General features: G+C 28.5%; 1 protein-coding gene across 1 annotated transcript in view; it reads right to left on the bottom strand.

Moving 5' to 3' along the window:
* The window catches only part of LOC119610320 (GTPase-activating Rap/Ran-GAP domain-like protein 3), a 51282-nt gene that overhangs the window by 8423 nt on the left and 26409 nt on the right, over positions 1-16450 (bottom strand). Inside the window, exons 6-10 of the mRNA XM_037965481.1 lie at positions 5145-5382; positions 3047-3145; positions 2267-2370; positions 1052-1181; positions 865-974 (exon numbers count right to left, since the gene is read on the bottom strand). Of these exons, the coding sequence (XP_037821409.1) occupies positions 865-974; positions 1052-1181; positions 2267-2370; positions 3047-3145; positions 5145-5382 (681 nt within the window). The remainder of the gene's footprint in view (positions 1-864; positions 975-1051; positions 1182-2266; positions 2371-3046; positions 3146-5144; positions 5383-16450) is intronic.

Here is a 16450-nt window from a genome sequence, read left to right as displayed (position 1 = left end):
AGTTATCAACTGCTGCTGTAGCTACATTCAAATTTATATATGTGTACATGCAAGCATATTGACACAATGCAATATATGTTAGTTTGACATCGACGAATCCCTGATGTTTGTGATTATCGGCAATAACCCGACAACAATAAAAATAGCAAACAAGAGCAACAACGATTGTTATTGTAGTTTGTTATTGATTAATTACCCCCTGTGGTTGGCCAGACGCAGGATTCGAGGGAAATGTAGATTTTAATGAGTTCAAATTGTAAAAGCTGTTATTGAACAACAACTCTTTTTATTGATATTTTTAATGACAATAAAATTGTAAATATGTACAGTAGCAAATGGCGATAAACTCTTTCTGGTCGTTAATTTATTAACAATAATTACATGGTATTTATATGGACATCAGTTTCAGTGTGTAATTGTATACTTTTTTAATGTAGCACAATAAATAATTTCGCGGGTTTAATTGATGTTAAATATTAGTTTTTTCTTCTGTCCTAGAAGAGACATTAAAATCAATATTTTAAATATGTATGTGTTTGTGCATAAACAAGTTGGTCAAATCTAACTTTTTTGTTGTTTATAAGCATGTGTTTTATGTAAAATTTTCAATGCACGCATCTTTTTCTTGATATACTTCTACAAAAATATTTACATCACTTAATGCAAATTTAAGTCAGTTTAACGCATATGTTCTAATTTTTTTTATTTTGTTAAAATTATTTAATATTCAAAAATATTTTTTTTTTCTTTATAATTTATTATGGTTGTTTCAGCAGCCTTTATTTTAAAACTTATGACGCCTTAATCTAGGCGTCACTGTACATGTATTTTAATTGTTCTTATACACTTTTTTTCTCTACTTACTGTAAATTCTGGTGGGTTTGGTAATGTTGGACCAAATGGTGGCACATTTTCATCACAAAATATAGCCAAACGATAGGTTTGTTCTGTTTTTGTTACTACAGCAAAAATATCTACAAATATAAATGAATATATTTAAATAAATATTTAATTAAAATATTTAATTTAATTTATATTATTTGTGGCTTACGTGTAAATTGGCTTTTTATCCATGTGGGATCAAACATTGTTGGTAATACTGTACCGACATTGGCGGACATACTTTGGTCAATGAAAACAATATTTACAATGTCATTTCCAATGTGACGTTTACGTTCCACCTGGAGGAGAAAAACAAGAGAAATGGGATTTTGGAGATATTATTTAAATAGAATTTCGAATGTGTCTAAAGGACTTTATGTCTGAATTGTTGAATCATTTCATTATTAATTTTGCTATCATATGTGCATCAGTCTTTGTGTGTTGAGGGAATTATGGATAAACACTACGTACAACATGTCTATGTCGAATTCTATGTCGCTATACTGCCATTTATACTCTACACCACTGTAAGGGGAGGGTATTATAAGTGCGCTGATTAATGTAATGTATTGTAATGTTGGTTCTACTTCCACCTCAGAATAATTTTCTGATTCGCTTTAGCGATGTCCGTCAATCTATATGTCTGTCTGTCTGTCTGTCTGTCTGTCTGTCTGCCTGTCTGTCTATCTGTCTGTTTGTCTGTCCATATGTCTGTTATTATATCTGTCTGTTTGTTTTGAAGATAATTTTGATAATAAATAGCTGGTACATGATATTGCAGAAAGAACGAAACCTATTGAAAAATGGTTAAAATTGGTTTGTCACTTCACATAGCTTCATATAGCCGGAGGGGATGACAGACTGACGGACATATCAATATCTAATGGAAAAATTTATATCCGTAGTAAATTCGATAGGCTTTCTGGAATCTTTTTTGTACAATGATATGAGCTCGAATCTATGTATGTAGGTCTTATTTTTCTCGCTGATATTATAGTTTATAAGAAAATCATTAACAGATATAACAAATAAGTTACAGTGGATGTCAGATCATGATCTTTAATTGTAGCAAACATCACCACAATCCCATAACAGATTAATCTTACACAAAAAGTTTCACAGCCTAATTTTATTTACACTTAAAGCATTAAAAAATTAACCCAAATTAAAAATTCCTTTATGGTTTATATTAAATTAACATTTACATTCTGTTACCAACTTAAATCCTTAAAGAAGTAATTAAATTAACATTTACTGGACAATCTTTCTCTAACACTCTTTTTTTTCTAAACATCTTCTTTACTTTCAACAAAAATTAAACAATCATAAAAAACAGTAACTAAAGTGCAAGTAATGTAAACTTGTAAAACTTATAATAACTCACCTGTTGTCGATTATCCTTAGAAAAGGGCAAAAGTGTTGAAACATGAAACATAATTTCATGACCCTCATATAAAGTATACACAGAATATTTGCCAGTCATATCACCTGAATAATAATATTTAAAAAAATAAAAGAAAAAAAAGGAGGACAAGAAAATAACCGGCATCAGCATTAAATATCATTAAAACACAAAGTTCAACTAAAGACAAAAGATACTACACACTTGATATAGAGATATAAAAATGAATAACATATTTTGCCAGGCCACAATAGACAAACATTATTAAAAAGGACATTTTCTGCACAAAAAAAGGACACAACAGTGATGCTAAGAATTAAACGTATAATACACTCTTTTTATTAAAAATGTTTGGCTAAACTAAGTATTTAATAAATTAATTCCGCAGAGAACAATTTAATTTCATTTGATTTGAAAAAGGTCTGTTTTTGTGTTGCTTTTTTCATACCAATAGCAAATTAATTAAATATATTGCGTATACGTATACGTACACGTTTCTTCAATTATGCAACTAAATGTTAGTATTTGTATCACAATTTTTCTGGCTCTGGCAATAATACAAAAAAAAAAAAAAAAAAAACTATACACTTAACTAAATGCTATGGAAAAAACCATTGAAAAATTAAAAAAAGGAAAAAACAAATAAAGCGCATAGTTTGGGGTAGCAATACAACAAAAATAAAAGTAATTTTCATTTCCTTGTCATTTCGTTGTCAGGCTTTTATTTTCATTTTCCATTCATTTGTTGCTTTCATAACTTACCTTTAACATCTAAACCACCACGAAAACGATCCCAACCTTTAAGACGCACACGTTCACCCAAAACATCTAAGAAATCTTCAAAGTCTTGGCTCGCTTCCTCTGTAAACAATAAGAACAAAATGTTGGTTATGATGAAAATTTTTGGTTCTTTTTTTTTTTTTTGAGTAAATGGGCAGCATTAGACTGCATTCAAAAATTGTTTTCTTTTGTCGAAACAACAAAAGAAAGTCATTAACGCAGAACAGACAATATGAAGAGGATGATATGTTCAGAAAGAATAAATATAAAAATACATAATAGTCGACCATATGAAAACCCTACAACAGTTAATTTTGAATCATGATCTAAAGGATTTTACGTCAATTCTGACATTCTTCTTCATATAGAAAAATGTAGTCCACGGGACACCCTAACATCATGTAGTACCCATTAGTAATAGGGCTAAATAGTAAATGTGTTTTTTATAAATATTCTGATAGAGACCAAACATATGGGAAACATTTCCGAGCTAGTACCCGTAGTCGTAATTCAACTGTTGGTGTAAGTGAAGATCCTGCTTCAAAAGTAGTTTATATAGGTCAAAATAAGGGCCAATTGATAGCCTTTTCAATGAATAATATGATGGAAAAATTTCCGAGTCAAAGTCATGTCAAACTCATAGTCAGTTTTGTATTGTCTTGAGGCAATTGAGTTGATAGGACCTTTAATAGCAAGAAAATCAATTATTTTTAACTTTAACAACATGAACAACTGTGATTTGGTTTCCATCGTCTTCAAAAAAACTAGTGATCGGTGGTCGGTACCGATTTTATGACTATTGTATAAATCCAGTACTTGTAATATTATGACAAAGTAAAAATGGACCAGCAGATGGATGGACAAAGTTATATCGTAGGAAATTCTAGTCAAGAGAATAATCAGTAAACTAGTAAAAATGTCAACATAATAGTCAGTAGACTAGTCAATAATATTGCCAATAGACTAATCAATAAATTATCAAAAGACTAGTCAATGATTTAGTCAGAAATCTATTCTATAGACTTGTTATTAGTCTAGTCAGTACACTAGTTAATAGACTAATCAACAGGTGAGCTAGATTACTATGTATATTAGGAAATGGATAGTAGATAAGCCAAAGAACTACTCAGTAAATTAGTCAATAGACTAGTTGGTGGAGTCAATAGACTTGGCAGTAGTCTATAGATAAAAGCCGGAGGTTAGTCCTTTTTAATTCTAAAATAATACTATTTTTAGAAAATTGTTCATGCCTAAACGATGCGTATGTGTAATATTTTTTTATACTTAAGTTCCATATCACTTATACGCCCTAAATACAATTCTTGTAATAATATGACAAAGCAGATGGACGGACATTGTTTAATTGTAGGAAATTCTGAGTCGGTACAATAAAAATAGGTCATACAAATATTCTCACCAACATATAACACCCTATTTGCTGTAGTGGTATACAGAATAAAAATGAAACCATTTGTTGAAAAAAATAACAAATATAAGAAAGATATTTAAGTTTCTTTGTATTTTTTTCTGTTCAGGCTTAATGGATACTTCAAAGATTCATTAGCGGAGGTATTTAGTTTTAAAAAAGCAACACAAATGTTTGCCAACAAAATCTTAATGTCATATTTTAGTGCATTTTATTTGTTAAAGATTTAAACACAATAAACATTTTGTTGAAATCCAGTCAAATTGAATTTATGCCTATATTCTTTAACTCATCATGATATGCTTTGACAGAGATTATTCTACTTGAACATATCAAATCAATAATAAATTTTATTTGTATTATTATTAAATTTGTAATAATAACATAGTCCTATTTGTAAAGGACTATTGAAATGAAAGTGAACTTTAAAGTGGAAAAAAATTATGTTTTATTTCACAAAATTTTACAAAAATGTAATACCCTTTATATATTCAAAGATTCTTTTCATGACCTTATAAATTTATTGGCGACTAAAATTCTATAACCTTTATCATCAATATAGTATTGAAAACTTTCACTTGGTGCCCTACTAATACACATCCTTCAACATATTAGATTATACATTTGACAAGAATTCTCATACAAAATACTTACGATTACTTAGCATTTCATCATCACAACATTGGCCTGGTTTCATGTAAACAACGCCAAATTTAAAATTAACTGAACCCTCCTGCTCCTCCAATAGCAATAGATCCTTTTGTATGTCAGCTGCAAAAATTTCTTTAGGATTCTTCATCGTTGAAGCATCGATGCCAGTGAAGTGTGTTAGGATTTGTTTAACTGTAAGTTTTTGATTGGCTTGATAAGGTAATGCAATCTTTTGTGTGCCCTGCAATCCAAAAAGAAAAAGAAGAGTAAGGATGAAACAAGTTTAAAGTAAAATAAAAAAACGTTACAAAATTTACTATAAATAACATCATATAAGAATTTGAAGGATACTTGGAAACAACTTAAGCACTTGCACTTTCTAGTAAAAGCTATTAAGTACTTATTTTACTAAACTCTATGTGTAGTATTTAAAAAATAGAGAAGGAGCAACATCATCATCACCGCCATTAATCTTTTATGTTTTCTGTAATCTCACACTATGTTCCGTTTCGTATTTGTCAGTTATTTTCACCTGCCTTTAACAAAACGTAGGATAAATACCATCATCAATATTCAACATCCTCTGTGTTTCTTTTTTTTCATGGATAGAGCAATAATACATGCAACATCATGTTTTCATTTCCGTTTCCAATGAACTAACATATGTCAGTGATTCCTGAGGTGGATTACGTGGTTGACAAACAAGAAGGATTAGTAAAATTCAATCAATAAAACATAAACGTTTTATGGTATTCTTGTTGTTACGAATAACAGGAAAAACAGAAAAATGTGAAAAAAGTAAAGCAATGAAATAAAAAAAACTTAATTGAACGTAATGTCATGTGTGATGTTATATGACGATAAACATTTGATAATTTCAGAGAATATAACTTAAATATATAAAAATATGTTGATGTATTAATTTAAATGTCATTGATATTTTGCTAACAAATATAATATCTTTAAGAGAGAGGATATAAAATATAAAGTGATATTTAAGCTGATTCCCTTTGTATGTAAACATAAATAGCTTGTTATCATATGGTGTTGAATTAAGCAATATATGAGAATTTCCATGGTACTAAATTCTATGAATATTTCTCCATAATTGACTTAAGGCTCTATTTACATATGATGAAATGCCTTGGTATTATTAAACATGTCTCTTTCTTAACATAACATGTGTCAAAAGAACACACAAGTTCAAAAACTCTTCATATACATATGTGTGTTTATTACTCGACCAACATTCAATGCAATAAAGACCATTCTGTTGAACATTTTTTTTCTTGTCTCAAACATTTCTTAAAAAAATAAAAAGGAATTTCTTAAAAGAAAAAAACGTGACCATTTGTAATGGATTTCTTGTTTAATGGCAAAAGTTTAAAATAAACCATGGATTAAATTTAAGCAAATTTTAAGTACAGAAGAGTAGTCAATACACTGGTCAATAGGAAATAGACTAATCATTAGGCTTGTCAGTGGTGCTTAATATACAAGTCAATAGAATGAACTAATCAAGGAACTAGTAAGAAAGCAATGTATTATTCAGAGGAATAAACTAGTCAGTAGACTAATCAATAGAGTTGTCAGATGACTAGTCAATAGAATAATCAGTAGACAAGTAAATAAAAATGTCAACATAATTGTCAGTAGACTAGTCAATAATATTGCCAATAGACTAATCAGTAAAATTATCAATAGACCAGTCAGTGAATTAGTCAGGAGTCTACTCTATAGACTAGTCAGCGGACTAGTTAATAGACTAGTCAGCAAATGAGCTAGACTACTCAGTCATAAGCTAGACTAGTCAGTAAGTTAGTCAATAGACTAATCAGTTTTCTATAGATAAAAACCTAAAGTTAAAGTTATACTCAAGTTCCGTATCACTTATACGCCCAATTGTCGTTAGTAAAAGTCTCGATAGACTAGTCAATAAACTAATCAGCAGACCAGTTAATAGACTAGCCAATAGAACAGTCAGAGGGCTTCAGAAGTTTGTAGATAAAAAACTGAAATAGTCAATAGACTAAGCAAGAGAGTAGTCAATGGACTAATTAGCAGACTAGTCAGAAGATTAGTTGTCTATAGATAAAAACCGAAAGTAAACCCTTTTTAATTCTACAATAATAATATTTTTAGAAAATTGTTCATCTCTAAACGAAGCGTATGTGTAATATTTTATTATACTTAAGTTTCATATCACTTATACGCCCTATTGTCGTTAGAAAAACTCTCGATAGACTAGTCAATACACTAATCAGCAGGCTAGTTAATAGACTAGTCAATAGAACATTCAGAGGGTTTCAGAAGTCTGTAGATAAAAAACTTAAAACTTTGTAAAATAGTCTATAGACTAAGCAAGAAAGTAGTCAATGGACTAATTAGCAGACTAGTCATATGATTAGTTAGTTAAAAAACGAAGATTAATTTAGTTTTAATTCTAAAAAAATACTTTTTTGTCATGTCTGTTCTCTGCTTATGCTAAACGAAGCGTATGTGTAATACTTCATAATAAGTTCAATATCACTTATACGCCCACTTGACGTTAATTTCCATAAAAAGCCATTTTTTATATGTTTTACATTATCTTATCGTATTTTTTAACAAAATCTCTACAATTAATTCAATTTGCCATTTCGCATAAAACCCTCAATTAAATTCAAATTAAAACTAAAGTTTTTTTTTTTACTTTTAAACCCTCTAGCTAAGCAGTGAAAAACGCACGTTAATATATAATTAAGTTCATTAGCCAAATTGTAAAATTTTCTCGTTTAGAAAAAGTGTTTAAATAGAGGAACAAAGCAAAAAGAACTAGATAAATGCAACTGAGAAAATAAAAATGCAAATTTATTTTAAATTACACCATGAGACCTCCCCTATATTAGAGGACAGTCAGTGTAAAAAGTAAGTGGATATTTAAAGTTGTCTCTTAAAAAAGGTTTTTGTTTAAGTGAATGCAAAAAAAATTATAAAGAGTTGGTTATTAAGCCACAAAATTACAAAATTTATTTGCAATTTAGTTAGAAAAGAATTCATGTTTTTGTCTTAAATTTACAAAATTTACTGTAACTGTTGTCATGCATTTCTATTTGGAAATTAAAACTATATTTAGTTTGGTTACATGTACAGATTCTAATGAACTTCCACAAAACTTCCTTCTGTTTTATCCCTGTTATTCGGAATGGCTACAGTGAACTAGTAACAAAGTATCCACTTCACTTTCAATAAAAATCAACAATTGATTCTGGTAGATTAAACACTACTTACAGAATAAAAAAAAAGTTAATACCTTAAGTTTCTAAAGTATTAGGGAACTTCCCACTAAATTACTTGGATACAGTAAAGTAACGATTATCTTCAATCTTTACAAATGAAACAAAATATAACTCGAGTCAACCGATAAGTTAGACATTTGGACGAACACAGCCTTACAAAGGATACATTGACATCCTGTTAAACTATTGGATTATTTTGTAAACAAATTGCTTATGAGTGTAAATGTGTATATAAGTAGTGTAAGTGTTACACTTTCACTACTTTTAGTATTTGGTTGTTGGTTTGCTATTTTTTATGATAAAGTTCAAACCCTTAAAATAGTAACAGCTACAGTTGCAACAATACTAAGCTAGAAAAGTTTCATTCACACGCACTCTCATTTCCACTTCCCTGCAGTTCGGTGTGCCTAACCTAAATCGTGTTCAAAGAGAAAGTTAGTTAGCTCTCCACATACTAAATATAGATTATTTAGAAGCACTACAGAGAGCTTTAAACTACTTTTAAAAAAGTAGAATTTCATTCATAAATACATCATTTAAGTGAAAGTTATAAATTGCAAAAAAATAACTCTCTTTAATATTTAAAGCCTTTCAAAACTGTTGGGTTTTCAATGAATTTCGTACAAAAATAAATTCATGTGTTTTTAAAACATGTACAGTATATGCATTGAATGACTTTCTCAAATATGGAAAAAAATGCCATAAACAAGTTCATACTTCGTATACTGGTACCACGGCTGCAATTGATGATGTTTATTATTTTTTTCCTAGTAGATGTGGCAAAAAAAGTACTACTTATATTAGGGCCATTAAATTTTATTTTCTTTATGCAGTTTTTTATTTTTACAAATCCATTAAGATTGTCATTGTTAAATTTATGATAAGAATTCAGGGAAAATTTAGCAAATAGTTTTGAAATGAAAATATAAAAACAGTTAAAAATTTGTCAACCTGACTGTCTGCGATCCATAATATGTAGTTAGTTAGTTAGTTAGTTAGTCAGTTAGTAGTAGTTAGTTAGTTAGTTAGTTAGTTAGTTAGTTAGTTAGTTAGTAGTTAGTTAGTTAGTTAGTTAGTTAGTTAGTTAGTTAGTTAGTTAGTTAGTTAGTTAGTTAGTTAGTAGTTAGTTAGTTAGTTAGTTAGTTAGTTAGTTAGTTAGTTAGTTAGTTAGTTAGTTAGTTAGTTAGTTAGTTAGTTAGTTAGTTAGTTAGTTAGTTAGTTAGTTAGTTAGTAGTTAGTTAGTTAGGTAGTTAGTTAGTTAGTTAGTAGTTAGTTAGTTAGTTAGTTAGTTAGTTAGTTAGTTAGTTAGTTAGTTAGTTAGTTAGTTAGTTAGTTAGTTAGTTAGTAGTTAGTTAGTTAGTTAGTTAGTTAGTTAGTTAGTTAGTTAGTTAGTTAGTTAGTTAGTAGTTAGTTAGTTAGTTAGTTAGTTAGTTAGTTAGTAGTTAGTTAGTTAGTTAGTTAGTAGTTAGTTAGTTAGTTAGTTAGTTAGTTAGTTAGTTAGTTAGTAGTTAGTTAGTTAGTTAGTTAGTTAGTTAGTTAGTTAGTTAGTTAGTTAGTTAGTTAGTTAGTTAGTTAGTTAGTTAGTTAGTTAGTTAGTAGTTAGTTAGTTAGTTAGTTAGTTAGTTAGTTAGTAGTTAGTAGTTAGTTAGTTAGTAGTTAGTAGTTAGTTAGTTAGTTAGTTAGTTAGTTAGTTAGTTTAGTAGTTAGTTAGTTAGTAGTTAGTTAGTAGTTAGTTAGTTAGTAGTTAGTTAGTAGTTAGTTTAGTTAGTTAGTTAGTTAGTTAGTTAGTTAGTTAGTTAGTTAGTTAGTTAGTTAGTTAGTTAGTTAGTTAGTTAGTTAGTTAGTTAGTTAGTTAGTTAGTTAGTTAGTTAGTAGTTAGTTAGTTAGTTAGTTAGTTAGTTAGTTAGTTAGTTAGTTAGTTAGTTAGTTAGTTAGTTAGTTAGTTAGTTAGTAGTAGTTAGTTAGTTAGTTAGTTAGTTATGTGGTTAGGTAGGTAGTTAGTTAGTTAGTTAATTTAGTAACTATGCAACTAAATTAGTTTGACATAAGGATGTATTTTCAGAAAGAAGAGAAAACCTTGAAATAAGAGAAAAACATTCGTTACACCCGTTCCTCTGCTAGATCACTAGATCGAACGACTTCCGGTCTGCAGACTAAGAACCCTACTTACTACCTTTCGGGGTCACTCATTAAACTTAAACAGTTGGTTACAAAAGTAAGTTCCTAAAGTACCAAAATGAGTACTATTATGGTAGACTAGGTTCATTTTTACACGTTGTAATTTGGCATCCCTGATATAAATGTAGGCAAGCGTGTCTTATGATTCATAAATACAACTCGTTTACGTACAACGCAAAAAAAACTGAAGGTTACAATAGATGTGTTGCAACTTCATAAGGGTTTCGTTTTTGGAACAAATTATTTGGGTTACACTTTTGTTTGCACTTAAATTTTTTGTTGTTTAATTTTCTGTTTCAAGACTAGACTTGTTCTGAATTTTAAAAACTATTTATAGGCAAATATTCAACAAAAGTTTTTTGAATTTAGTACGAAAATTTAAAACGAATTATGTAGCTAAAGGCAGAACAACACATAGTTACAATGTTTTCCATTTAGATTTTTTCTTGAAAAGGACTTAATAAGTGAAAGTAATTGATTTATTGGCAAGAATAGTAAAATGTAATTTTCTTTTTTTTCATGATGAATATTTTTGGCATGGAGTGGAAATTTTTGTGATTCTGAAATTTAGCTTTGACATTTTGAAAATAATGAGGAATTATTAAAACAATTTTAAAACTCCTAAAACATGTACCTTAAAAACTTTTAACAAATAATAAATTTCAAATTAAAATATTACAAATTCATTACTATAACTTCAATTTTAAGAACAAAAGACTAGAAAATTTAATAAAAACCACAAATATTGCAATAAAACATACATTCAACTTTGTAAAATAAAATTCTATTTATTACACAAAACTTTTACAATAAACTTTAATATTAAAAGATATTAAATTGACAGAAACAAAATGTTAAATTGACCCTTTATTAAAAAAGGATCTTAAAATTAAAAAAAATATTCCAATTTTAGGTTCCCAATAATTAAGTAATAACAAAAAGCCATTAACAATTAAGAAAAAAAAAATAATTTTGCTAAGAAGCCTTTTTAAAGATTTTAAAATATCATTTTTACATAAAATAGACTAAAAATCTTAGAAAAAGCTATCAATTATTTAAAAAGTTTACTTAACTATTTTATTTTAATTAATTATGTCCCAAGTTTCCAGTTTTTTTTTTTTTTTTGTTGCAAACTTTTAATTTAACACGAATTTTGTGTTATTGTTTAATGAAGGAAAATCATTTTATATTTATTAAAAAACTAAATTTTTAATGGCTATAAATAACATTGAAATCACCCACAATATTATTTGATGGTGGTTTAAATACTCACACACTTATTTTCTGTTTTTATCCTTATTAGAATTTTAGATATGTTGTCCTTTTTTTGTGATTTGACTTTTATTACGAAAAAAATGTGATTTGTCATTAGGGTGGTCATTTTGGTTTTATTGCAAAATTAAGGCAGGAGGAAGAGTTGTATTGTCAGTATCGCCTACCCTAAACAAAGATCCCATCTTATTGGATCTACTTGGCGTGAGGACAATTTTCTATCCGAATTTAAGTTTTTTAGCTTCAACCGTTTAGGATTTGCGATGATAAATCAGTCAATCAATAACGTTAGAATTTTAAAATGTCGATTCTGATACGAGTCCTTTGACTGGTCAATAGAACCTTTTAAACTCTTATCTAAAATATTCTAAAATCAAGTATAAATCGTGAACAAATTAAGAACAAAAATTGTTAAAATGAGCACATTTTGGTATCGTTTAAATCTTCATTATACTTAAGTTAATCTTATCTTCAACTCAATTTAAGTATGCATCCGATATAAAATCAAACCGATAATTCTACAAATATGTAGTGTAGTAAGTAGAAATCTATAGTTTGTTGGATTTTTATATAAAAAACCTTAAATCGGCTGTAGTTACTCACTAGTAAAAAAAATAAAAATTATAGTGATCACATATGTTAATTCTTTTACTGAATGAAAATTTATAGATAACACAGGCCGACAAAATTTGAAAAAACTCGAAAGCCTTAGACGAAGTTATACTTTTCTAAAGGATTGGAACTTCAGATTCTCTCCATCACATCTGGGATTCGATATATCGTGTCCTGAAAGTCCATTCTGTCAGCTTTAAAATAAAGGCTTAACATCTGAAATATCTTCTTTATACTTCGAGATATCTTTATCTAAAGCTTAATTTCAAATTCTGAGGTCAGATTCGGATTCAGCACAGCTTAATCCTTTGGTCTTGGGGTTAAAAATTTGTCGGCCTGTTTCAGACTTGGGGGGTAATGACTACATTTTCAATTACAATTATATTTGAAGTAATTCTAATTGAATCTTTACTTGTAAATGAAGTTTTGCCAATTACAATTATTTGTAGTTCTAATTGAAGTTGTAATTGAAATTCTGACAATTACAATTACTTGTAATTGTGAATTTAATTCCTTATAATTACATGTAATTTGTAATTAGTAATACCATAATTACAATTAGAAGTTATTGTAATTAGCAAAAATTCAATTACAATTACAAGTAATTGTAATTGGTTATTGGTTAACTACACATTACAAGTAATTGTAATTACTTCAATTAAAAGTAATTGTAATTGGTTATTGCTCAATTACACATCACAATTAATTGTAATTGACCATGTAATGAATTACTTTGTATAATAATTACTCCCATGCCTGGCCCGTGTAATCATTGAACCTCAATTTGTATATCGTTACGAGCCGATTGCTTGTCCAGTTTGAATTTAACATTACAAGTAGTTGTAATTGGGAAAACTTCAACTACAAGTAATTGTAACTGGTTATTGCTCAATTACACATTACAAGTAATTGTAATTGACCATGAATTACTTTGTGTAATAATTACCCCCATGCCTGACCCGTGTCATCATTGAAATTCAATTTGTATATCGTTATGAACCGATTGCTTTTCAAGTTTGGATTTTAAGCTTTTATAATTAATACTGCTTATATATTAAATATTTGCTAGATCTCTAAACCTCGACCAATATCATTTAATACATTCACCTTTATCTGAAACTAATCAAGCCTTTTTTAATTATTTTCAAACGTAAACAACAACAAATTATGTTGGCATATATACTAATAAACAAAACAAATAACAACAATTAATAAGGGGACATAAAATAAACTCCTTTTTTTAACCATTGGCCAACGTAAGTCATTTTCTTATATTGCTGCTGCTGTTTTAGCCACCGACATTAATGTTGTTTTGTTGTTGTTGTTGTTGACAAATATTTACTTAAGTTGCTAATTATAATCATTAACATTGTTGGTGAAATGACATTGTTTGGAAAATAACAACAAACAGCTACATATAAAAACATCTATTAAAAACAATCTAACCTTGTTTTTGAGACATACTTTTTTATATAGCTTGTTGTAGTTGGTGTTTTGGTCATTAATGAAATTCTAGATGGTTCATCCTAATGATAGACATAAATGATTTAAAATAAATAAAAACTTTTCTTTTAAAATTATTTGTAACCTTCTACATTATAATGAAGGAAAAATACAACATTTTTCTTTTATACACAAATATAAATTAAAGTTTAATAACTTTTTGATGTGATATTTAAAAAAAATTTAAAAATATGTCTTTCTTTCTATTTTTATTTAAACCAAAGGAAATAAAATCTAATGAAATGCCTTAACAAGCATAAAGAAGTTTTTTTGTTGTTGTTATTTTTGTGTCATTCTTATAAATACTGTTAGGCAATTTACTGGCAAGAGCTCCACTTATTATTGTTTCAATTTCTAAGACCTATTTTCCTTTAGCATTCTAAACAGTTTTAGTTTCTTTACTTGGAGGCTTTTGTAGCTAACCATAGATACTACTAAACATTTACATATAGATTTATACACACATAGATTTTAAGGATTCTTAAGATTTTTCGTATACCCAACAACAATTGCAAAAAAATGTTTCTAGAACAATGCAAGAATAAAAAAAATTTGTATTGTGAGTGCGTGCCAGAGGCAATAACTTTGATTAACGATTAAATTGGTTTTGAGAAAGAAAGAAGAAAATGTTTTCATAGAATAGCAGCATAATTAAAGTGGATATATTCAACAGGATAAGAATAGCAGAAAATTTTAGTACTGAAGCAATTTTAAGATTAAACAAGTAAGAAAGTATAGTCGGGCGTGACCGACCATATGATACCCTACACCAGTTATGAATATTAAATGTGATTTATTTTTCATAATAAAGCATTTATCTTCAATATTCCCCTGTTCCGATACATTTAAGCTATTTATGGATGAAAAACTAATTTTCTGAAAGAGGCTTTATATGGGGGCTAGGGGCAAATATGGACCAAGCCCGATAAAATTTTGTGAATATATTTATATTTACATAATATTTTATTGTGCTGAATTTCATCGCGATATTTGTGTTTATAAGTTAATTTGGGACATTCAAGTAATTTTCTGAAGGGGACCTTGTATGGGTGCTAGGGTCAAATGGGGCCCGATCTTTATGAAATTTGGCAGGGTCATCAAGACTTCTATAAAACTTAGTTGTGCCGTATTTTATCGATATATCTGTATATTTAACATAATTATGAGCTCAGAAGCCCTTTTCGGGGGGTTCTGTTCTATGGGGGCTAGGTGAAATAATGGACCGATTTTAACCATTTTCAATAGGCTTCGTCCTTGGGTCAAAACGAGCATGCCAAATTTCATCCAATTATCTTGAAAATTGCGACCTGTACCTTGCGCACAAGGTTTACATGGACAGCCAGCCAGCCAGCCAGCCAGACGGACGGACATAGCTTAATCGACTCAGAAAACTATTCTAAGCCGATTGTTATACTTTAAGGTGGGTCTAGGACGAATATTTTTGTATGTTACAAACATCAGCACAAATCCAATATACCCTCCCCACTAAAGTGGTGTAGGGTATAAAAATACATAATTATGCTCAGTATAGAGAAGTTGTATAGATGCAGATGCTTAGATATGTTTAAAGCAATAACTTTAATATTGTCGTAATAAATGCAACAATATTATGGACAAAATTTTGTTAAGACTCTTTAAATTGTATATGAAATACAATTTTAAGAATTATATGCTGATCCCAGAAGCATTCTGTCATTATACATACATATTTCTTTCTAAAGAAGAAAAGTTATTTAACAGAAGACTTAATATGTTTTTCTCAAACAGTTATTTACTGCACAATAAAGTCTCCTTTATTGTTAATATATGGGGAATTTCGTGTCAAGTGACCCAATTTTAAAAATCGATGTCTTCCGATTTGCATGAAATTATTAAAAAAAAAAAATTAAAAAAAAAAAATTTTAAAAATTAAAAAAAAAAATTAAAAATTTTTTTTTCTGGAAAGAATGATGAAATAGTTATCTGAACTCCTTTGGACGATTTTTGCTAGGACCAATAGGTGAAAAGTTACACTCATTTGACTTAAGACCCTGTCCATCTTTAAACCCTTCTAAGTCCGGCAGTTCTTGAACGATAGAGCTGAAAATTTGTGTCTGACTATCCAATAGTACTTAGTGCAAATTTCATCAAAATCGATTTTTTGAGTTGGATCACTTGACATGAAATTCCCCATATGTATTATTATGACTTTGTTTACATTTCCTGAAACCTGTTTTCTTTAAAAACTTAGTATCAAGTATATTAAGTACATTATATTTAAAATAAGTATTTTTAACTAAAGTTAAATTAAAGGAAGTACATACATAAATGTTTTCCCAAAAAAAAAAACTTTGTATCGACAAAGTATACATGTAAAATAATTACCCAAGATCAACAAAGGATTAAATGAAAATACTTTCTATCCATGAAAAACTTTAACATTGCAACACTTTTGTTTTAATTTTAAACAATAATATGAACATAAAC

This window comes from Lucilia sericata, unplaced genomic scaffold (genome assembly GCF_015586225.1).
Source record: "Lucilia sericata isolate MDLA Ls3-8-SP2 unplaced genomic scaffold, ASM1558622v1 Contig001152F_arrow, whole genome shotgun sequence".
NCBI classification, from domain to species: Eukaryota; Metazoa; Arthropoda; class Insecta; order Diptera; family Calliphoridae; genus Lucilia; species Lucilia sericata.
The sequence above is the reverse complement of the archived record's forward strand: the minus strand, read 5'-3'. Positions and strand labels throughout refer to the sequence as shown.